At 45.3% G+C, this 23,350-nt stretch overlaps 2 protein-coding genes across 3 annotated transcripts in view; one reads left to right on the forward strand and one right to left on the reverse strand.

Annotated features, from left to right (window-relative positions):
* The window catches only part of CDCA7L (cell division cycle associated 7 like), a 185,969-nt gene extending 184,125 nt beyond the window's left edge, over nt 1–1,844 (forward strand). For both annotated transcript variants that reach the window (XM_069648251.1, XM_069648252.1), the window contains one exon: nt 128–1,844. In XM_069648251.1, the coding sequence (XP_069504352.1) occupies nt 128–158 (31 nt within the window). In that variant the 3' untranslated portion in view covers nt 159–1,844. The remainder of the gene's footprint in view (nt 1–127) is intronic.
* Nucleotides 1,493–23,350, reverse strand: part of DNAH11 (dynein axonemal heavy chain 11) — a 4,227,155-nt gene continuing 4,205,297 nt past the window's right edge. Inside the window, exon 82 of the mRNA XM_069648254.1 lies at nt 1,493–1,740. Coding sequence (XP_069504355.1) covers nt 1,493–1,740 — 248 coding nt within the window. The remainder of the gene's footprint in view (nt 1,741–23,350) is intronic.

The following is a 23,350-nucleotide window of genomic DNA, read 5'->3' on the forward strand; positions in this document are numbered from 1 at the left end:
GTGTTAATCCATAACGTGGGTAAAAGGTCCTTTTTTTTTTTTCTTCTTCTTCAAAACTGGTCTTAATTGTTTCCATATTATGTACTGAAGATGCTAAATGTGTAACTTATCCATTTCTGTTTTTCAGTTTACAGAAACCGAACATGGAAGAGGACTGAAGTGTTTAATTTGCTGTGAAAACTTTTTACACTGGATGAGATTTAAACCGAGAATGGTTAATATTGTTGTGGCTAAATATTTGGCAGTTTGCTATACAGCAAACTATTGACATAACCTGGTTTCTCGTGTCTAGTTATTATATATGTAAATAAGAGTTGCATTGCGTCTAAAGAAACGAGGAAAAATAAGGTCGATCATCTTGTACATTCCTGTTTCCATATTTTGCTTAAGGAGCAGTTAGATTTTAGTCTTGTTTTAATAGTTATATGAACATGCATGACTGGCCGACTGGCCAACTAGCAACTAAAATGGAACCACATTTTTTGAATGCTTCAGTGTATGAAGCAAGGAATTCCAATGAAGTCATGCCCATACATAAGGCTTGCTTTAGTTTTCTAAACTGATGCATAGTGGTTGAGTAGCCGCTGGTCACGTGACTGCTTCAGCCAATACTGACCTTAGCCAATGAAAATTTGCTGTTTGGTACTATTAGTTCTACATTTTCCAATTTGAACCATGAACTTGAAAATCCTATCATTCAAAGTGCTCTTAATCAGAAAAGAGGACTCACTACAGGTTTTGCCTGTGGCACGGAGTCGCATGGCATTTTTGCAGATGCATAACTAGTTTACTCTTTAATGGATGTACTTTTGTATACTACTCAATATGCCACTGGGGGAACTAAACCACTTTTAGCTGAAGAATGTGTAAAATAAGTGTAGTTTATTGCATTTGCACCTTTGTCTTTTAATTTTTGAATCGCAAAAAAAAATTTCGGACTCACCTTCCAAATTCAGATTTTTTTAAATTGATCAACTTTTTAATTTTGATTGCTGAATAGTAAAAAATGAAAATATTTCAATTTCTTAAAATGGATCTGTAGCAGCTGTAACATTACAAATAAGTATTCTCAATTTGCTTTTCTTTAAAAATACAATGCAGATATTTTACTAGAAATTTCTTAGCATTCAAACATTTTGGATGGATGGCAAAAGTAAAAATATATACCAGAATGACTTGCTATCATAGTCAAAAATGAAATTGAATACACATTCTCATTTTGTAGAGTAAATGATGCATACTGTTTATATTGTGACGGTATTAAGACCTTTGTATTAACTTGTATAGCCATATGTAAACTAATTTGTTTTAGTCGGAAAGCTGCTCTGATTGTTTTTAGTACTATAATCCATTTATTCTAAGCAGAGCTAGTGGGCGGTCTTCCATGATTAGACCAAATCAGCTAATTCAAATGTAACATGTACATATGTTCTAAAAAAGTGTTTTGTCTAACAATATTTGAGGTAGAATTTATTTTGTAGTAAAATTGCTGCTAAACTGCTAAAAGCAGTGCCACCCCAGCAATTACCCACTTCGCTGGCTTTTCTCTACTTTTTAAGTTGAAAGTCCAAACATAAGTGGGCCCTCTGGTTCTTGTTTTGTATATAGGGCAAAGATAGATGTTTTTGGTCTCCTGTTTGTCCACTGGAATCGCTCTTGCAAAGATGACCGGCATGGCTGGCGAGAGATCCTTCAAGTGTGCTTCAGCGATGACACCAGACTGAATATCCCACCTTGCCCCTGGAACACAAACAAAAAGCAATGTTTCAAGCACTTGTATGTTTTGTATGAATGTTTACAACGCAGGATACTATCAACAATAAATGTTCATGTGTTTCTGGCCAGTTGCATACGTTTTTTGTGCATGACACAGGAAAAATTGATGTTTCTCCCAGATAGTGTGTGTATACCAGTCCATAAAAAACAGCAAGTGAGACCCCAGCAGCTTCTTGGAACTGTAGATCACATTATAGGTTAGTGCTGTAGTGTTTGCATAACTTTTAAGCTAATGTCCAACCGTACAATAAGACGTGATGCAATAACCTGGCACTTCAGATCACAGGCTACACTATTGGTCTCAATGCTGAAAAATGGGAGTTTGGTGTCTTTTAGAGATGTAGACACTGTTAAACGCATCAAATGCAAGTCATTTGTACGGTACCAATTGCCACTATAGTCGCCCAGCATATTGGGGCTTGTCCTGGATGCATGTGCCCATTTCACGAACAGTGAGACTTTGGCCTGTATGGGTGAAAAGGAAACTATGGGGGAGGAATGGGGATTATTAGGAGCACCTACATCAGTGGGGGGTGGGGGTGAAGGGGTGTAGGTAGATGAGAAGTATAGGTAAATCTTTGCATCTCGGATAAATGGAAACTTGTAGATGGTAGATGATGGAAGTCAGGAAACATGCAGTGTGTTCAGACGGTAGGTATTTAGCCTACCATAACTTGCGAATTTCGGGGGAGGTTCGGTTTTACCTGTAACGTTTGTCCATTGAATTGCATAGGTTTTTACTAGTGCAACTTAACCATAACGTTCCTTTAACAATGTTTTTTGCCAGTCAATTTCATTGGTTTTTAGCAGGATATCCTTAGTTTGTAAAGAATTCTCCAACATAGTGAAACTACTGGCAGCATGGTAACGCAGACAGCTGTTGCGGACTTTGCGTCTGGTAGCTCACATTGGGTGGCATCCACCCTGCTCAGGAAGGCACCTGCTCTCTTACATAGTGGTGGCAATCACTAAACTCAATATATATATATATCATTTATACGTTATTTTGGCTTAAATTCAAACCTTTCAACGTTAAATTACAAAATAAGCATGCAAGTACTTTAAAAAATGTATACATCTTCTGTTACTTACTTTTACATAAATGTAAAACAATTTTTTATAAAAAGTGAAAAGTAAGGCATAAAACAGAACTAAATAATACTAATTCATATAACCTTGCACCTACATTATCCATTGATTTACATTACATGCAATTAATTCATTAATATTTAAAGGAAAGGGAGAAGGAAAAAAGATACAACTAAGTTAGTTTTGCCCACATGATTGTGATAATGGCTACTAATGTGAGTCTTCCTTCAAATGTAATGTCCAAAGATAATTAATGATTGCATATCTAACGTATATTTGATTTGTGTGAAATAAAGCATGCCAGAGCTGATTATGGGTTTGTTCAGGAGGAGAGGAATTCGCTGACTGGCTCATTGGTCAGCACTCACCCTCTAGAACTTGTAAGACGAGATAGCTGCACCATGTGAGGACAGGGGGTGCAGGATTCATTTACTCAGACACGACTCAATAATGAGGACTGAGTAGTTTGGCAAAGGGAAGTCCGTTTAATGATACATACATCAAACAGGGAAACAAATGGGAATCGGCTGTAGTGCGATCACCGGTCTTACTCCGACTTCCTCGAACTTCATTTGAACAATTTATATAGGCACAAATCGTCATCACTGATGTCTAATTTCTATAAAAAATCATCATGCAATGTAATTGGTTAGGAAAGGTAACTTATTCCCTCTATATCAAACGTGATTGGTGTCACTACAAGTACGACGTCTCATTGGCTACAGTGTCTAGAGGACCCTAGATTACATGGTCCATTGTGATTGGGCAAGTTACACCCCTAAACATAAATCTCCACTTTAATTAGCAGCATGCAGAATAGACACCCCTGAGCCTGGTGTCCCAAGTTTCACCCTTCCTCCCTTCCATCAATCAGTGTTTTAGGGTGACTTGCCAATTAGTTGGCTAAGGATGACCTCGAAACTGTAGTCTCTTATCGGGAAAAGTTATGGTATCCTCGGGTCCTGGATGACATCAGGTGATGGTATTTCTTCGCGCCTGGCTGGTCACGTGTTAGTTCACCATGAATCTGCTTCAGTTTCCAGCTTTTAGTGCATTTTAATTCTGTGTCGGCCTAGCCATCTGCATGCCCCCCCCCCTTATCTTGACCTTCATGAGACAGGCTGGTATGCTCTGAAGTTGGAGTCTTGTGAGCTGACACTCTCCTCTTCTCCGGTTGACCTCGATTTTCTAGGCTTGAGCCGCTCTTTGTTGAGTTTCGATTCCGCTCCTTGTCTTGCCTTTGGCTGGGTTTCGAAACTTGGCCTGGCAGGCCTCTGGCTGCCTGGGCACCTTTTCTGCTTTTACAAAATCGAGTTGCACTTGTATAATGTGCCTTATTGAGGTAGATATACGGTTGGCGTTTGCCGCTCTATCTTCTACTAAGCATTGCAAGCAATATCGATTTCTTAGCATCTTGCTTGTTTCAAGCCATTTACACAGTTTAACAGGACGGTTGCTTCCATCTTGTCTAGCAACACTGTTTCCTTGCGGTGTAACATTGTCTCCTCTCTGTGCCTATTCCATTCAATTTCGTAGCTACTCGCACTAGCGTGTTATCTTCGATAGCTGCTCTTGTTGATTCTCGAATCTGTTCAAGCATTTGTGTCATTTCCACGGGCCTTCCATTAAGGCTTTTGGGGTCTCTTTGTGGACCGTGTGTAGGTACTCCTCATTTCGTATCAGCGGCTGGTATGGCTGTCTGATAGGGTACCGTGCTGCCCAGAGTTGTCTGGTTATGGGTGCTTCAACCGGTATGGATCTTCTGATGTATACTGGGCAGAGTCCTACTGCAGCTCTTTGTGGGTTAATTTGCTCTTCATACGTCACATACCTTGGCGTCTGCGTTCCTGGTGTCTCGAAATGAGGGGGGAGGGGTGCAGGCCATGTCTGGGACCTCCTCTACACTCCCCCCTCTGGTCGGTTCATCGACCACTTCTGCAATCTCCTTTGCATTCATTTCTTGTGTTTCTTCAGTGTCATGCTCATCGTCCTCTGCATTGGTACATGATGGTGTGAATGTGTGAGCCTTTGGAGTCCATATTTTTATCACTCCCTTCAAACTCCCTTCTGTCTTCACATGTTTGTCTTTGTTCCACGTCATTAGCTGACATTGTCCGTTTGGGCTGCAGTAGATCCATTTTCCCTCATACCTTCTTCGTTTCTTAGGGTATATGAACTTTGTTCCTTCTGGCGCAAATTTGCTGGCTTTCACAATTTCTTCATCAGTTAGGTCTCTGGGCTTCCATCCCGGTTCGACATCAATCATTTTCATCCCTATGGCCTTCTTCGCAGTTTTCTGGCACTGTGTAATGATTATCTTGATTACACAGAATCCTAGCAACACCATTGCTAGTAGAGCTCCCAGAAGCTTGAATATATCTGCCATCCATTGTGGGACCCACGAGAATAGGTCTCCAAACCAGCTGTCATCGTCTACTTCGTCACTTTCATCGATCGTCTGGTTTTTTAGGCTTGTCAGCATGCTTATAGCCTCTGTTAGGGTTCTGTTTTCTTCATCGTGTGATGGTACGAATGTGCAACATGATTCTCCGATTTTTGCACAAACACCTCCTTCCATTGCTGTGATCATGTCAAGCACATATCTGTTCTGGAGGGTATCCAGTCTGATTGCTCTCAGCTCTTCTTTGATCGCGTTGAATCCTTTTATTGTGGTATTGATGGTCTCCAATAACTCCCATCTGGTTATCTGCAACCATTTAGCATTCACTCCAACTTGGATGTGGGGCAGGAGCAGTGTTGTGAATACTGTTGAGGTGAGGCTGAACAGCGTGTGTTCGTACGGGATTGCATGGAATGCCTCTTCTGATTTGGGAGAAAAGTAATTTTCCCTCTTCATCCTGGATATCAGTTCCACAGATCATCATCTTCTTAGATGAGCATCTGCTTTCGGGAAACTGTCCAACTTCAGGTCATTTTTAGGGATCACTAGTGCGGGAACGTGGACGTTCACTAGTGTGCATATGCCTCCCCAGTTTTTTGGCAGTCTTATGTATGCCTTGGATCCACACGCCCAGTAATGGTCCATAATAACTGCGGTTCCTTGTGTCATTCCTGGAGCTTCAAAGATTTGTCAGCAGTTTTGATTCTCTCCCATCTTCCTTGTGCCATTGTTTCTGAAGCATAGTTTCCGGCTCTACAGGGGCACTATTTGCAGGGGTCCCCCTTTATCTTCGACCCATTTTAGCAACTTTACTAGCTTTGGCCACAGAGGTTTGCATAACCTCTGCGAATTCTCTATTGGTTCCTTGAATGCTCCAAGGACCATCCATGCTCGGCAGATTACTACTCCGTCCTCCCATCCATCTGGGGAGACCACTGACCTCCAGATCTGCATTTGGCCTCTGTTTTTCCACATTTGAGCCTCTTCTGCAGTCTTCCCTTGAACGTTCAGTCTTGGGTTTATTTCCCATCTTATCCCAGATCCTTTGACACCAGGGTTCTCGTACCCGATCACACGATTTCTGGTGTGCGCTCGGTTTCTTGTTTTAATGTCCTGGAAGTAGCCATCTTCATCCGGGTAATCCTTTTCTTTGGGCATATATCGAGGAGTCTCTTCCCATAAATTGTCCTCTGGTGTTGCACATAGCTACATGTGACATACAGTGTGCTGTAGGGACATAAATTTCTACAGCCATGAAGATCTTGGACTTTCCCATGCTGTATGATAGGAGTGCACAGACGAAGCATTCTCCTTCTGACTGCCTTCGTCCTACTTCCTTCATGTGTTGGTACCATATGTTGTTTCCGAGATGGGCTGCGCTGTCCAGGTAGTCATTAAGTTCATTGTTCTCTTTATGAGGGCTTCTCTTGATTCTCAGCGTTCTTCTGTAGTTTGCTATGACTACGTCTCTGAATGCATCTGTGCTGCTTTTCCACTTCGGGTATCTCGATGGAGCAGGCTGCCTTGACTGCATCACTGTGGTAGGAGGGGGATTTGTGCTTCCTTTCCTTCCCTTTTGCAGTCTGCCATAGACTTCTCGTAACCACCATTGGTTCATCAACCTCCCAACTTGTGGCTGTGCTGTAGCCTTGCGGCTTGTTCCTTGAGTTGAAGCAGGTGTGCTTGCAGTTATAGTTTCTATAGTTCTGTTTTTCAGCTCCTCATGTAGTTTCTTTGCTTGGACTATAAATGGGACTATAAATGGGAACAAAAACTCTATAAGCTTGTGGGTCTTCTCTGGGAGTTCTTTTGTGGCCACTTTTTTTTCTTTTGAGGGATCTTGCTATTCCCTCCTTCTTTGGCATTTCACTTGGCTTTACTTGGTTATCTCCACTATTCTCTGGAATTGAACGTTCGGCAGGCAGTCTGTCCTTTTCTGCTGCCTTTGTTGGAGGCCTTGTAGCCATTGACACTTGCCCTTGTTTGTGTGCATTCTGAGTGTGGGTGCGTGCCGTGACCAGTGCTACATTATCATTCATACCGTGCTGACCCTGTCTCCAGCCTTTTCTCTCATTTATCACCTCGTGTGTGTATATGTATCACTGCTAATTATATTCAATTTTCCATCATTTGCTTCACCATTAGCTTTTCTTGGAACTGGAATCACTATGTAGAGTCGGGGTGCTTTTGTAGGCCCCAGATGTTCATTATCTGGTGGGTGTACTGATAGGGGGACACTTTGTGCACCAATAAGGAAAGCAGTTTTGATTGTTAATAATAGAAAACCAATTATGATCACAGTACATATGCACATAATCGTTCTGAGTGAAAGTTTGCAGTATTTTCTTCCAGGAAAGCTGGGGCGCCCTTCTATTGGGGGTAAAACCAGGTTACTGTTCTGGGCCCCCATTTCGAATGAGTTCATAGTCAGTTATTTATTCATTCTTTTGCTCTGGTCTCACAGTTCTAAAGTTTATTACTACTGAAGTGTCGAGTACTTTGTGTCCCACTCTTGTGGGTGATGATGATGGCAGTCTCTGGGTATGTAGCACGGTTCTGTTCGCTAGACTATGGAAAAAGGTTAGGCTATCAACTCTGGTACATCATGTCCATCTAAGCATATCGATACTAGGTGAGGTCCCAGTACACACCTCGAATTTGCTTTGGTCCTGAGGACGTGCTGGAAACAGTTCAAATGTGAAAAAATAAAACGGTGGAACTGCTACAAAATGAAATGTTGCAAAAATAAAAGTAAAAATAAAAACAAAAGCAACATGAAAAGTAAAAATTAAGAAATAAACTGAACATGTGGCTAAAATAGGAAAGGATGAGCTAATCGTACAAAAATAAAGTTGTAAAAATAGGAACAAAAAATAAAAATATGGAAAAATAGAAAACTACTCAAAAATAGGATGTACCAGCAGGAAAAAAAATAAAAGCAGAAGTCAACATATGAAAAAATAGGAAAAAAATTAGAAGGATGCAGAGCAGGGAAAAATACGATGGCGAAGTTCTTGTGTCTGCTCCTTTCGTTCGGTCTCTCAGCGACAAGTTGAAGAACAGTGTCTCTCTTCTCTATCTGCTCCACAGTGAAATGATCACGACAAAGTTCTTTTTTGGATTTCCTCCTTCTAAGGCTCTCCTCAGAAGTGGATGTCCATAATTGCTTCTTAGTTGCGCTGCAATAGCCCTCAGGAGCCGGATCAGTTGCGCGTTTTTTTGCTGGATCACTGAGGAATGGGGGTATGTCAACATTGCTGGGTCTACCCACTAATTCTGGAAAGTTTTCAATGAGGTGGAAGAAGACCCGGGAATACGTATCTGCTGTCTTCTGGTGTCAACGACATTTGCTCTTGTTTTCTAGTCTCTAGATCACAGGCCTTTTTGCTGTGTTAACAGTTTTTGTCTCCTCGATCTGTCCCTCGGCGAAAGGTCTCACTGGAATCTCCTTAGGAATTCTCACTGGAAGTTGGACAGCTCCACCTGGAGCATTATGCCTTGGAGGAGTGTGCCCATGTGTTGGACATTGGCCGGATCTCTAAGAAAGGTGATGACATGAACATCTGCAGGCCTCCCCACCATTTCCGGATAGTCTGTGACTAATATAAACAGGACATTGTGCACCAGCCGGGTGTCCTCGGGTGATGGGGACATTTGCCCTGTTTGGTTGTGTCCGGATCACAAGCTTTTCTTTTGATTTGCACAGTTTTTACACTTTCCTGCCACGTGGATTGCAACCACGTAGTTAAATTTGTACCTTACTTGGTTGAGAAAGTCATCATTTCTTGGGTCTCTGATAAAGGTTAGGGTATCTGTGGTTCTCCCGACGAGTCCTGGGCATTCCTCTATGATGCAGAAAAATAGGATATATGTAAGTTCATCAATGATCACTTGAGGTGGGAGCATTAGTGTCCTCTTCGCTGTGTTCGGGCAGTTTGATGAAGGCTTCCGTTATGACAGTCAGCAGTTGCCAGATTACCTTCTTGTTTGCAGGATCTCGAATAAAGTCTGTGACACTGGCTCCTCTCCCTATGAGCGACGGTTATGATAACACCACGAGTTGAAAGTAGGTTAGCACATCCCACTTGAGATTTCTGCTGGAATATACCATGCATTGTGTGATTAAAATCCCGATACTGGTTGCTTCAGGATACTGCATTGCATTCTTAGGCAAGGTCTTGGTTACAGTCCATCAGAGTCTTGATTCTTGTATCGCTCTGGGCATTTCGTGCTTTCAACAGTTCATTTTATCAATGTTGTTGTGGCTTTGATTGTGCTTCCCTTTACCCTGCAACTGGGATGTACAGAGTGTTCGTTATGTCCTTATCCCCCCTTTGCTTGGGGAACCTGTCCAGTTATATGCCACACTTGCATTCGGGTTCTTTGTCTTGGTTTTCTGCTCATCCGTCCTCCTTCCTCGCCATGGATCTTGTCTGCATGTGCTGAGGTTCTTCCCTGTTGTCTGTTGCTTCTTTGTGGTTAGATGTAGCAGGAGGGCTCTCTCCTACGTAGGGTTTGATGTCATTTCGGAAGATCCATGCCCTTCTGCCCTGGAGCTTGACGGCGGAGGGGGTGCAGTCCTCTACAATGAACGGGCCATTACACCGTGGTTGTCCCACTTTGTTCTGGTGAAGGTCTTCACCAAAACGCTGTCACCAGGGAAGACAAGGAACACATGTACACCTTGTTCGGTGTCTGCTTCAGCACTTCCTGCTGCGTTTTGTCCTGCGCCACCCCCTTTTCACCGTAGCTGCAGTTGGCTTGAAATGACAAAGGTGCTGGATGGCAAACAATCCAGATAGGCTTTCATCTCTTCTCCTAGTACCTCTCTAGTTGGCTGGGCATCACATCTAGCTCTGTCTCAGGGGGCAAGAGGGGTCCTCATCCTTCTACCAGTTACTATTTTGTGCGGTGTGAGATGATGGTCGGAGCCTGGCTGGTTCTGAAGAGCATACAATGCCAGTGGTAGACAGTGCAACCATCCCTTTATTAATGTAAGCTTCAATTTGGCTATCCTCTCTTTAAGCAAGCCATTGATCCGTTCACATATCCAATTCCCCTCTGGATGATGCGCCGACGAGAACTTGTGCTTTATAACAAGCAATGAACTAATCTGTTCGAACACTAAATTTACAAAGTGGGCCCCCTTATCCAATCGCATAACCTCGCACACCCCCCATCTAGGGAACACTTCCTTCACCAGGAACTTAGCAGCACAGGCAGCTTCGGAGTGTTACAGGGGCCTGCTTCTATCCATCTAGAGAAGGGACATACCACCACAATTAAATACCTGTACCCGTTGCACACTTGAATCATGTCGACGTAGTCGAAATGTAAGTGCTGGAATGGTCCATTTGGCCTGGGAATGATTCCTCTCACTACTTTTAATGTGAGCCCAGCAGTGAATTGCTGGCAGATAATGCAGTTCACCATAAAAAATGCAACATGCTCCGCTAAATTCGGTGTGAACCAGTCTTCTGCGAGCGTTGCAGCAATATTTTCTTTTGTCATGTGGATGGGGTAGTGCAGTTGTTCTAATGCTACCTTCAGGAGGACGACAGGCATTACTGGTTTAACAGTGCTGTCTTGCCTCCACAGCCCATCAGAGGGGTTTAAAGAACACCCTCGCCGCTTCCATAAATTCTTCTCCTCCTGAGGTGCCTCCCCTTGGATTCCATTAGCTGAGTCTGCCCCATGTTACTATAGGCCTCGGGTGTGGCTCGTGCTACCATCATCCTCTCATGGGTACGTGCCACCTCCACGTCCATGATTGCTTCAGTTTTGGATGTCATGCGCTTGGCTTCCGTGTCCGCTTCATGATTTCTGCGTGACACGAAATCTGTTCCCTTGGTATCAGCAGCGCATTTCACGACCGCTATGCCCACTGGGAGCTGTAGTGCTTTTATCAGGCTGTCCAACAAGGCTGCATGCTGCACTGGCGTGGCGTCTACTCGGAGGTAGCCTCTGCTCGGACATAATTGCACAGTCCTAAGAAGCTTTGCATTTGTTTTATCGTGCGCGGCTTGGCCGTGTTCATGATAGCTTCAGCCCTTTCTGGGGTTACCTTCTTCCCCTCATGTGAGATCCGTTGCCCTATGTACAACACCTCCTGTTGGCAGTACTGCAACTTTTCCTTGTCAACCTTGTATCCCTTCTCAGCCAGTATAGTCAATAACTGGACAGATTTGCATTTGCAGGACCCTGTTGAAGATTGACAGGGACTCACAGTACCCCTGTGGCAACCTCGTACTTTTCAGGCGCATTTGTCTGAAAGTAAATGACGTCAGGTCTTGTGAGTCACGGTGCAATGGAATCGAGAAAAACACATTTTTCAAATCGACCACCGTGAAATATTTTGCTTCAGTTGGTATATTGCATAGTATTGTGGATGGATTAGGGACTAGAGGGAACTCCGCTTCGACTGTATCGTTTAATGCTCGTAAATCCTGGATTAAACGCCAGGACCCTCCCTTTGATTTCTTGACAGGATAAATCACTGTGTTGCAAGATGATTGTGACGTCACTAAAATGCCCTGTTCCATCATGGCGGAAATGGTCTTTGCGATCCCTTCATCTGCTTCTCTGGACATGGGGTATTGTCGTGCTCGCGGCAAAATAGCTCCTGGCTTCAGCTTAATCTTTACTTCACCTGCCCCTTTCAGGAGACCTACGTCATAGGGCCCTGTAGTCCAAACTGCAGCAGGCACTTGGGCCATGTCGTTAAGTACTCTTGGCGTATTAGTGCCAACATCATTTTCTGTGGAACCTCCCGTTTGATCATTTTGACCCAAAATATGAGACTCACTTCCACCCTTGTCTCTTCTAGGTCGGGGTGTTCTTCGAACAGATGGTCATCGGTGACATCAGTCACTCGATGCCCTTCTTCAATGGCAACGATTGCACACCATTGTCTGCCTTCATTGTCCTATCCTTCAACCAATACCACTCTCCCTCGCACTGCGGCACATTGTATCATTAGGGGGAATACTTGTCCCTCCTCTTCGTGCATGGGTTTTCTTGGTCTGAATAGAAATTCATCAGGTGTTCTCATAGTTCTGTCTGCGAGGCCCAGCAGTCCCGCCATAAGCACTCGCACTCCATATGCGAAGACTTCTGGCTCCAGTGGTATAGCCCTCATGGCTGCACGTCCAGAATATGCTCTGATCATTTCGCACACGTTTGAGTAGTGCATTCCTGGGGTGGAGCACACTATACCATTCTCGGTAAACAAGATAGTCATTTTTAGTTTAGTCATCAGGTCCCGACCCAGAATATTTACTGGGGTCTGACGCGAATACAATAGAGGTACGTTCATTTCGTGCTCTCCTACTGAGACTGGGAGTGCATCTGTAAAGGAAACTCTGAGCTCCAGTGAAACTCAAGGTATCTATGACCTCGCCGGACAAGGAAAATTTGCCTCCTCATATGCACGAACGCGTTGCACCCGTGTCAACTAGGAAGGAATATTATTTCCCCCCCTATGGTGACATTCACCCTAGGTTCCCTATTAGGGTCTGGTGTCACTGATAGGATAGAACACATCAGGGTCTCCCGTGAGCTGTCCTATTTTATATATAGGTTCGGTCCACTGTACACTTGTGGGTTTCCTCCATTTTCAGGGTTAATTCCCCCTCCGGGATTATTGCCCTGAGTCATCTGCGGCGGTGCCTGCTTGGGTTGTCCTTGTGGCATACTCCCCATGTTCGGTGGTTGAACTACTTGCTGTGCTCCTTGCTGCAAGCCTGCTGCTGCACCGTGTAATTTTGGGCACCGCCCTGTTGAGGGATGGCAGGTTGATTTGCCATGCCTGCCCCCATCCCTTGATTATTTTGCCACATGCCATAGCTTCTGCACATGGGATTCTTTTGGCATGTGTCGCATGGATCCATGCCTTCCATTCCACTCGGATGGCCGTGTTGCCAAAAGTACTTGAAAGGGGCCACGCCACCTGGGTGCTAATGCTGTCTTCCGTTCAAGGTTTTTGATTAACACCCAGCTTCCAGGCTCCAGTGAGTGCCCCGGTCCGGTATATCGCATTGGCAATGCCTCCTGCACCTGCTGATGAATCAAACGCAACTTTTGTATTAAAAGTCCACAATAAGTGCTTAACATAGGATGTTCGACCTCACATAATCTTTTGGGCTGCGGTGCGCACCATACATTTGCTGGTCTCCCCATTATAATCTCATAGGGGGAGCATTAGGGGTAATGCATCCACCCAACTCAACCCCAGCGCAAATTTTTTCTATCTTTGACTTCAAGATTCCGTTGTGTCTCTCCACAAGCCCGGCAGAACTGGGATGCCTAGAACTGTGGAATCGCTTCTCTATTTGCAGACTTGCACAGATCTGTAGCACTAATACGCCCACAAAGTGGGGGCCATTGTCTGACCACAGGACACGGGGCAACCCAAACCGGGAGAAATACTCCTTTAGCATTACTTTTGCTGTGGACATGGCAGTACAGTCTTTTAAAGGATATGCCTCCACCCACTTGCTGAATGCACAGATTACCACTAACACGTACTTGTAGTTCTGGCACCTTTCCATTTCTATGAAATCAAAATGGACCACCTCAAACGGCATAGAGGGTGGGCCAAAACTACCTGCTGGAGTCACGGTTCCCTTCCCTACATTGTGTTGCAGGCACGTAATACAATTCTGCACTAGCCTTTCTGCATTCTTTTTTATGTGCTCATTCTTCCATACTCTGGATAAATGCTGTACCATCTTCTTCGCGCAAATGTGGGTAGGGCTAGGCACCATTATAACCATTGCAGTTACGTAACAATTTGGCAACATCCAGTTCTTTGTTTCCTTGTCCACCCAACATACTTCCAAATCTAACTCAGCAGAGCCCTCAGCCCACCCCTGAATCTCTTCGGTCGTGGCCTCAGCCTGCATTTCTTTGACTGTGGCAACTCCATTCTCCATCATACAAGGTACTTCCTCAGTCTGTACTGTCATCATTTTATTCCCCAAATCTGTGGCTGTTTGCTTTGCAATCCTGTCTGCAAACGTGTTTCCCTCTCCCACTCTACATGTTACTTTCTTATGCGCCTCGCACTTCACTATAGCTAGCGCTTTGGAAACGTGAGCGCAGACAACAATCGCACAATCAAAGGGCCATGCTGAATCCTGGCTCCATGTGATGTCAAGAAACCCCTCTCAGCCCAAAGTCGGCCAAAGTTGTGAACCACGCCAAAGGCGTACTGGCTGTCAGTATAAATATTTACGTTCAGATTCTCAGAGAGTTCACAGGCTCGGGTCAGTGCTATTATTTCTGCGGCTTGCGCCGAATTGTATGGGATTCTTCTGCTTTCTACAACTCTCTTTAGGGTAGTAATTGCATATGCAGCTGTTCATGTGCCATCAGGTAATTTAAAACAAGAGCCATCAAAAAATAACTCCCCATCTGGCTCTTTTTGTGGGATATCGCTCAAATCAATCCTTCCCTTTGTTTCTTCTTCAGTGATCATTAAACAATCATGGGGTGGTGATTCGTTGTCACCAATTTCTGCTATGGGCAGTGGCATTAATTCTGCAAGATTCAATGCGCTACACCTAATAATGTGGATGTGGGGTGCAAACAAGATGAGCTCATATCTTGTCAGTCTAGCTGAGGTGAGGTGTTGCGTCTGTGTCCTATTTAATAGGACGTCTATAGCATGTGGCACCATCAGAATTAAAGTGTGCCCCAATACCATTCCTTCCGTTTGTTTCACTGACGCAGCAGCCGCTGCGACGGATCGCAAACATCGTGGTAGTGCGCGCGCTACAGGGTCCAATGCGCAAGAAAAATAGCCGCACCGCCTATTTCTTCCACCTTGTTCCTGTGTCAAAACCGCCAATGCACATCCTTCACTCTCACTCACAAATAGTCTGAAGATCTTTTTATAGTTTGGAGTGCCTAAAACTGGCGCAGCACACAATGCAGTTTTCAATTGTTCAAGCGCTTTCTGACATTCCTCATCCCACTGTAAAGGCATCTTTGCATCCTTTTTAGTCAACTTTATCATTGGCTTCACAATCAACGCAAAATTACTGATCCACTGCCGACAATAAGAGGCCATGCCTATTACAGCTCACTCCTTTTTGAGTTTTTGGAATAGGCATACTAGAAATACTTTCTATGCGTTCTGGTGTTAATCTTCTCCCTTCTTTTTTCGAAAGTAGGTATCCCAAATAAGACACCTCCTTTTGATTATACTGGAATTTCTTCAAACTTGCCTTGTGACCATGGGTCGCTAAGTGTGTCAATAGTAATATAGTACTTTCTTTACAGATCTCTTTCGTGCCAGCAGCTAATAACAAGTAATCTATGTACTGCAAGAGTATGCAACCTTCGGGTAATTCTGGCATGTCTAGCTATTTTAGCGCTCTCCTGTAAATGCTCAGGCTTTCTGTGTATCCTTGTGGAATGCGTGTGAATGTGAATGATCGACCTCCTGGAGTGAACGCGAACAGATATCTACTGCTTTTATCCACTGGGATGCTAAAGAATGCGTTCTTCAAATCGACTACACTAAAGTATTCTGCAGTGGCCGGTATCATTGTCAGTATTGTTGTGAAATCTGGGACCAAAGGGAATTGTGGGTCTACCACTTTGTTTAATGCACGCAGATCAATTATGAAACGATAGGGTTCCTCATTGCCTCCTTTCTTGTAAACTGGAAGAATCGGGCTGTTGCACGTGCTACCTGCAATTTCCTCAACCACCCTCAATCTCACCAGGTCAGTAACCATGCTTTTCAATCCCTTCTCACCTTCAACAGAAATTTTATACTGGGGAATTCGTGGTAGTGTTACATCTTCTTTCAGAGTTATTTTTGCTGGCTCTATTTGTAAGCATCCTACATCGTTGTTATGCATTGCCCACAGACAGGTTGGTACTCTACTTAACTCTTCTGGCAATTCTTTTGACATAAATTCCGTCACCGGTGCATCGTGAGGCCACATCGTGAGGAACACCCCGTCTGCCGTACAATGTATGACTGCCCCCAATTTTCTCAACAAATTTAATCCTAGCAAGTTCTCTCCACAATTTTCTGTCAAAAGAAATGGACACTGCTCCGTAAATGGTCCTATTGTAATTGAGACAGCTTCGGACATGGGGTTAATTACTGGTGTACCTGCGAACCCTACAGAAACATTCTTCTGCCCCGACAGTGGTATTTCCGGAACAAAGTGGTGGTCTATCGAGCACTTCTGTGCCCCTGTATCTACAAGGAAACAGTGCTCCTTATTCCCGACTCTCATTTCTACGTAGGGTCCTCTCGGATTCACAAGAATAGACACTGGTTCCGACCCCTGCCGTGGGCTGTCCTATTGCGAAAATAACACATCGTCCGATGTGTAGTCACCGCTACTGCTATAATACGTATTTGGTTGTGTATCAAAAATATTCCCATTTCCCCCTCGATGTCCTCCACTCTGATAATTTCTCTGTTGGCCTTGCCCGCCCTGATTTTGGTTCGAAACACTTTGGTTCAATGTCTGGTTCTGTTGTGCTTGGTTTTGACCATATGATTGGGTTTGAGTACCTCCATTGGTATATCCCTGCTGCATGTTACTTCTGCTTGGGCCGTTTGACCCCTGATGTCCTCTATGAGGCCTTCTCTGACCAAACCCACCTCTATTCTGTAGGTGCGGGCATTGCGCTCGCCAGTGTCCTTCCTCCTTACAGTACGCACATTGATTTAATCCCAATGACACCCCATGCATATTATTCAAATTTCCCCGGCCTTGTGCGTTTCCTCTACCTCTATTGTATCCAATGACCTGCTGCAGTAACACCCCTACTATCGTTTGCATCGCTTCTTTTCTCATCTCCAATGGGTACCCATTACATATCTCACTTACTTCTTTTACTGACGTTCTTTTGTTCGACATCCATCGCATTGTTTCCCCTACCCATACCTGCAATCTTTGTTTATCGCCTATTTGTCCCGGTACCGGCAGATGCTTTGTACCGCCTGGAAAAACTCTCGGCCATGATTTTTTCATATTCAACCTTGACGCCTCCTTCCTACCTTTCTTAATAAACTCTCTACTATACTCAGGTGTAGCAAACATTTCAGCATATCTGTCTTCCATTTCATTTTTTACTTCAATTAGTTTGTGTACATGTTTTCTTACATCCTCATCTCTTTGCTCACTGCGTGCTAACTTATTCAAATCTAACAACCGCTGTGGCGGTAAATTCCCAAGTATCTTTTTCCATTCTCCCACCAAAAATGTCCCCATGCATTCCAACACTACCTGTTTCTCGTTTCTTCTTCGGTACCCATACAATGAGGCCAATGCTGCCGTCTCATCATTTCCTTCTATGTGTAACGCTCACCTGGTTCCCACGGGGGCGCTGGTCTAGTCTGGAATGCTGTGGCCTCTTCTAGCGTGATGCGCAGGACCCGGAACACTGATTGGACAGGACCTTCAAATCGTGCTTGCCTGGCCTGTAGGAATATCCTTCTTATGGTTTGGAAGGATGAACTCTCCATCCTGCTTCTGGTACAGGGGCGCGTGTTCGTCCAGTTACTTCACTGGTTTTCAGAATGGCGCTGGCAAAATCCACTTGACTTTCCTGAGCGATGTGCCGTAAGTATGAAAGTTCAAAGTTCAAGTGAGGCCCCCTTTATGTTGTCTTTCTAACCTGTGATCTGTCCTTTATTTCAGGTGCAGAATGAAGGCGATGCGTCGAGGGGTTAAACTGCCGAGGTGAGTAGTGATGAGGGCGATCCCTCTAAATGTCCTTATCATTCCCCAGAAATGTCTCTTGTCCTTTCCCCATAGGGGCTGGGGTACGGTACCTGCCAACGGGGCGGCGCCGACCCGAAATGTGGAAGAAAAGCCGGTAAGTATTATGGCTGTTAATCAGGCTTTCCTTCTGTGTTCCTTCTGCTCACCTTTTGTTTCTTCCTCTCTCCCCTAGGTGCAGAGATGTGGCGTCCGATGCTGACAGCCGCGATGGAGCCGGGAGATGTCTCGAGGACAGGTGAGTGAAGCGTGGCGCTGCAGCGAGCAACGCGATGCTTCTAAATGGAAGTCTTTCTTCAGGGATGCTGGCGAGAAGATTCCGGATGCAGGTAAGAAGTTTGAAATAGTCCTTGGTTTTCACCTTTCTCTTCTCTTCCTTCCTTGCAGGTCTTCCAGGTTCGAGGCGGGCGTGGCTGGAGTCCAGGAGCAGACACGGTGAGCGTTAAGCTGCATACTGCAGAACAACGCGAAGCATGAGCTACTGTCTGGGCGTGGCTTAAATAGCCTCCAAAGAAGTCCCAGGTATGTATCCTTCCCCAACTAGATATGTATCCTTCCCTGGCCACGCCCAAGTGAAAAAATAGTCCCTATGAAAAAATAGTCCCTTTCAGGTCTCAGGGAGGCCTGAAGCGTGCAGCATGGTCTGCATCAGGTAAGTGCACAAAACACCTCCCTTTATGAGCCTGGCGCCTATGGCGCCAGGACTGAGTCCAAAGAGCCCCTATAAGAGGCCGCTGGGCTTTTACCCGAGGGCATGATGCCTGCTTCCAGGGGTGCTGAGCCTGGCCTGGTGCTCCGGGGGTAGGCATCATGACACTATGTACATTTCTGCCTCTTGCCGTAATTCAATCTTTCTCTCTTTGCTGATTGCGCTTCAAGTTACCCATCCAAATCCTGTTCCTTCAACCCCGCCTCTCGCCGCCCCAGTCTCAATTTCGACTTCTGGAGAGGCGGATGGTGCTGAATCTGTCCCTAGAGCGGGAGGTGCGGATGGGACAAGTGACACAGGTGGCATCTGTGAAGGGCCTTGCTGGGTACTGGGAAATTGTGTGTCCGCGGTCTGCGCTTGGAGTGCTCGCGCTGTGGGCGGGGCTTGGGATAACGCTTGCTTGAGGGGAAGTGTTTGGGCTGCGGGAGGGGGTATGAGAGCTACTGGTTGGGCCTGCGTAATCACTGCTGGCGTTTTTGGTTTCGATTCCATTAATTAATCTGCTATGTGTAGTTCCCACTGCGGATATATTCTGTCTATGTTCATCTGGTCCCGTCTCCCTTCCCGTCTTAGACTCTCAGTCCACTCCTCCTCTTCCTTCTCTTCTGCTATCTCAAGCTTCGTTTTGTGCCTACGCGCATGCTTCTCTCTACTCCTTAGTCGGAGCATTGCTTCCCTCCTCCAATCAGCTGCAGGTCGCGCTTTCTTTCTAATCAGCACCCTCTCTAGGTTATCTATCCTCCCCATCTCAAAACTACCATTAAACGGCCACTAATGGTCGGGTTGCTTTCTAGTTTGCCTATGCCAAATATCGCACCCACACCATATTTTGCATACATATCATAAGCCGACGTTCCCCCAGGCGGTGCACTTTGGCCATATTCCAAGGACTGTCTACCGCAACTGAAAAGCCCCGCTAAAGTGGACAGTACTCCAGGCATGTTTCTTTAACCTTCGCCTTTGGTTAGCCACTTTTACCTGGACGTTTGAGTTTGCAAAATCAACACTCTACCAAAAATCAGGTTTCTCTTTGAATCGGGGAATGACTCACCTGATAAAACAAGTCGCCTGTTCTAACGCAGCCTCTTCCCCTGTCGTGTCTGCAATTCTCTGGCTTCTGCCTCGTCTCGGGACCCTTGCCTCCTTTGCCCTCTGGCCCGGTACGTCGATCAGGGATCAGATGTGTGCAGATCTGCGGAAGGAATCTCCTTCGTTCTTCCACCTTTACTCCGTTACAACGTATACGATGGGGCAAGTGGGGGAGGGTCCCTATTCGGGCACCATCTTGAAAGGGGCCCCTAGGGGTCCCTCGTGCTATGGAAACCAGGCAATAACCATACACGAAAAGATGCGCCAGACACTAGGTTCAAATTCCCAATGCTAGGGTTTATTGCAAGCAAAATAGTCCCAATTGGCCAATTCTGATCTCACGCCCCGCGATGTGAGTTTCCTAGACCTCGAGGGATGCAAGAGAGCGAATTACATACATCAGTTACATATATACAGAATGCATATCATACAATCAGCAAAGTCATGTTCAACACCCCTCTTTATTAAGTTCCTTTGAACTCGGGATGACGATGGACATATCCGACGAGTATGACGATTATAATGCTTTCGATGTCTATTCTAGTAACAATGTGCAATTAGAAAGTGCGGAGGCATCTTTTAGAACACAGTGGTTCTGTTCTTGGAAGCAAGCTGTACACGGGGGGAGAGCCACATTCCAAGCTTTGCTATCTATGAGGTACTATTCGTGTCCTGGGAGCCAACACGTTCTAAAGGGTTTTGCGAAGGGGGGCTGTAAGAAAAGCATAATTCAAGCCTTTAACTGTATTATTCTAACATATTCTACCATCGTACGAGACTGGCTGGCAGCTGTGAAGTGATTAAATGCCCTGCAGCTTCCTCCCAAGGCTACAGAGAGGGAGCGTGGGCATTCCTCTCTGGGCTACTCAGTTTCAGCAAACTCTTCAGTCCCGCGACCTTGTCCTTTCATATTCAGACAACAATGTTAACAGTTGAGCAGAGTAAGCAGAATCCGCAAGAATTGCAAGCTGCAAAGCAGTTTTTAGACAGAGAGCAATGAGCAATGGTTAACAAGCAAAATGGCGATTCTTGCTACATTTAAAATGGCCGCTCGTCGGTCAAGCATAGCAGTTTATATTTCTATAATTCGGTGCATAAGACAGTTGGCCCACGGCCATCAAGTTATGTCTATCATTCAAATGAAGGGTATTCATTTTTTCAGATTGACAACGTGTCCAATCATTCCACACAGCCAACATACTGGCGGTGGTCGGGCCATCTGTCCATCTGGCATAGTTGGAGTGCCCATCTGTGTGTTCTGGAAGCCACCTTGAACATTCTGAAACCCTCCTTGGTTACCACGAAACCCTCCTGCCATCCTCTATTTCCAAACCCTCTTCCCCGCGGATAAAATCCTATGATACCTTGATTATTTTGCGAGGGGTTAGTTGCTTGCTGTATGCTTGGTTCGGCTGGGCTGGTGAGCATTGCTCCCTCGAGAGCATACTTCGAGAGCTTCCTTTGCACCAGCTTTGCTTCCTCCCCCTTACGCGTTGCCTCCTTTTTTGTGATTCTTTTCTTGCAGAAATCTGCAATAATGTGCAATTGTCAACTGGATTTCGGCCCATGGTTTAGCTTCTATTCCTACCGATTTCTTGAGCTGTTTTTGCTCCGGTTCTGATAACCCTTGGCACAATATATGCTAGAATACAGGGATGGATTTTGTTCAAGATTCATGCGTTTTGAGCACCCACGCGTCTTGAAAATTCTGGATATAAAGCAACAGATCCTCTGACACTTTCATTTTTGGAGTCAATATCGCTCCCATATCAGGCGTGTCTGGGTATATCGTATGCAGCGCTTTCCACACTGCTGCTCTACAGTTATTAAATGGCGCTCCATCATGGGAGGTGTCAGTTAGGGTTACCCTAGGTTAGCCTGCATGTTTCCATACATCATCGGCTCTTTCACCCAGTATGGCAATTAAGAGGCCCTTAATGTCCTCTATAGCTAAGGTGACACCCCCCGTCATTTTCTCTAACTCATGTATCCACTTTCCGGTTCCCGATGTCAGCATTGAAAGCTTATTTTTAAGGTTCTCACGGTCCATGTGTGGCCATGGAATATATTGTGGTCTTGCTCCCCCCTTTTCTAGCAACGGGAATTGGAAAGCACAGTCCTCCTCTTTCCCCATAGTTCTCCGGTCTACTGTCGGGGTTGCGTTCTCACCTTGCCGTCTGCCTGGCAATGCCCTTAACCTGTCTGCATAGGCAGGCGCTGACGCCCCCTCTGACCGCGGGGTGTTTCTTCATTTCGGCTGGATTGTCCAGTGGACTTCGGTGTCCTACTTGTGGACCCGCTAGCATCTGACCATCGTACCTCTCGGTCCCTTGGGAGCCGTTTTCCGCACCGTCTCTCTTCATCATATGCCACTTCCTCTGTTTCCCCGCCGGAGTCAGATCCTGAGTACTCCCAGTTTACGCAACTTCTTGCATCTTCTTCGTTCTGCCCAATCTCTAGCCTTTCTAGGGACAGTCCCTGCTCCCACTACTTCGGGTGACATCCTCAGTGTCATATCGCAGAGTGCACTCTAAGCGCTCATCCTGCCTTTCTCCTTGGGAAACTAGTTCTAGCCCCATCTCCTCATAAATTTTATCAATCGTTTCCCCGATGCTTCTGGTGTCAAAGTCATCGTCAATATTTGTCCCACTTGTACTTGGTACCGCATCGCTTGCAGGAAAGAATTCTTCTATGTCTTCCCATTCTACAACAGGATTGGGTTTTTTAACTTTCCGTTGTAAATATTCTAAATCTTGTGCCCTCCGTCTGTACTTGCGTTCCGCTTCCTCATCTATTTCCTTTTGCTTCTTTGCTTCTTCTCTAGCCTTATCTACTTCCCTCATCCGTTCATTTCTATGTTCTTTTGCCCTTCTACTTTCCTCTGCTTCCTGCTTATTTACCTTCCTTTGTTGCACTCTCCTTTCTTCCTCTAACTGTAGCATATTCTGCCTGTACTTCTCATAGGCTGCGCATTGTGTGCGACTGAGTGGTATTCCTTGCTCTTTGTGATATAGTTGTTCTCGCCTCAACCTATTCTTTCTTATCCTCTCGTCTCTCATATCCTTTTCTTTCTCCTTTTCCTTTCTCAGCACCTCATCAGACCATTCCCTTGGTCTTATGTCATCACTCCCTTTAACATCAAGTTTTAGCAATATCTGACCTCCCATCCACTTGTCCTCTGCGAATGCTAACTCGCTACTACCTTTCTGCTTCTTTCCCTCTCAAGAGATGTACTACTCTGAACCTGATCCTTCCCTTCATCACCGCGTCTCTCCTTGTCCCTCGGGACTACAGAGGCAAGATTACTTTCCTGCCCTTTTTCTTTGATGTCGTCACCACTGCATGCATGCGACTCATATGCCGGGTTGCTGTAACCCGTGGCTGCCTTAAATTCTCTTAGCGGGTAAAGACCCTCTGACTTACTCCCTTCGAATACTGATTCAGGTAGGGCAGGTGGCGCGGTAGGCGTCTCACCACCTCTGTACATACATTTAATAGCCAATCTGCGGGTGGTTCTTCCACCTTCGGTTC

This window comes from Ambystoma mexicanum, chromosome 2q (genome assembly GCF_040938575.1).
Source record: "Ambystoma mexicanum isolate Mex_15411 chromosome 2q, UKY_AmexF1_1, whole genome shotgun sequence".
Lineage (NCBI taxonomy): Eukaryota > Metazoa > Chordata > Amphibia > Caudata > Ambystomatidae > Ambystoma > Ambystoma mexicanum.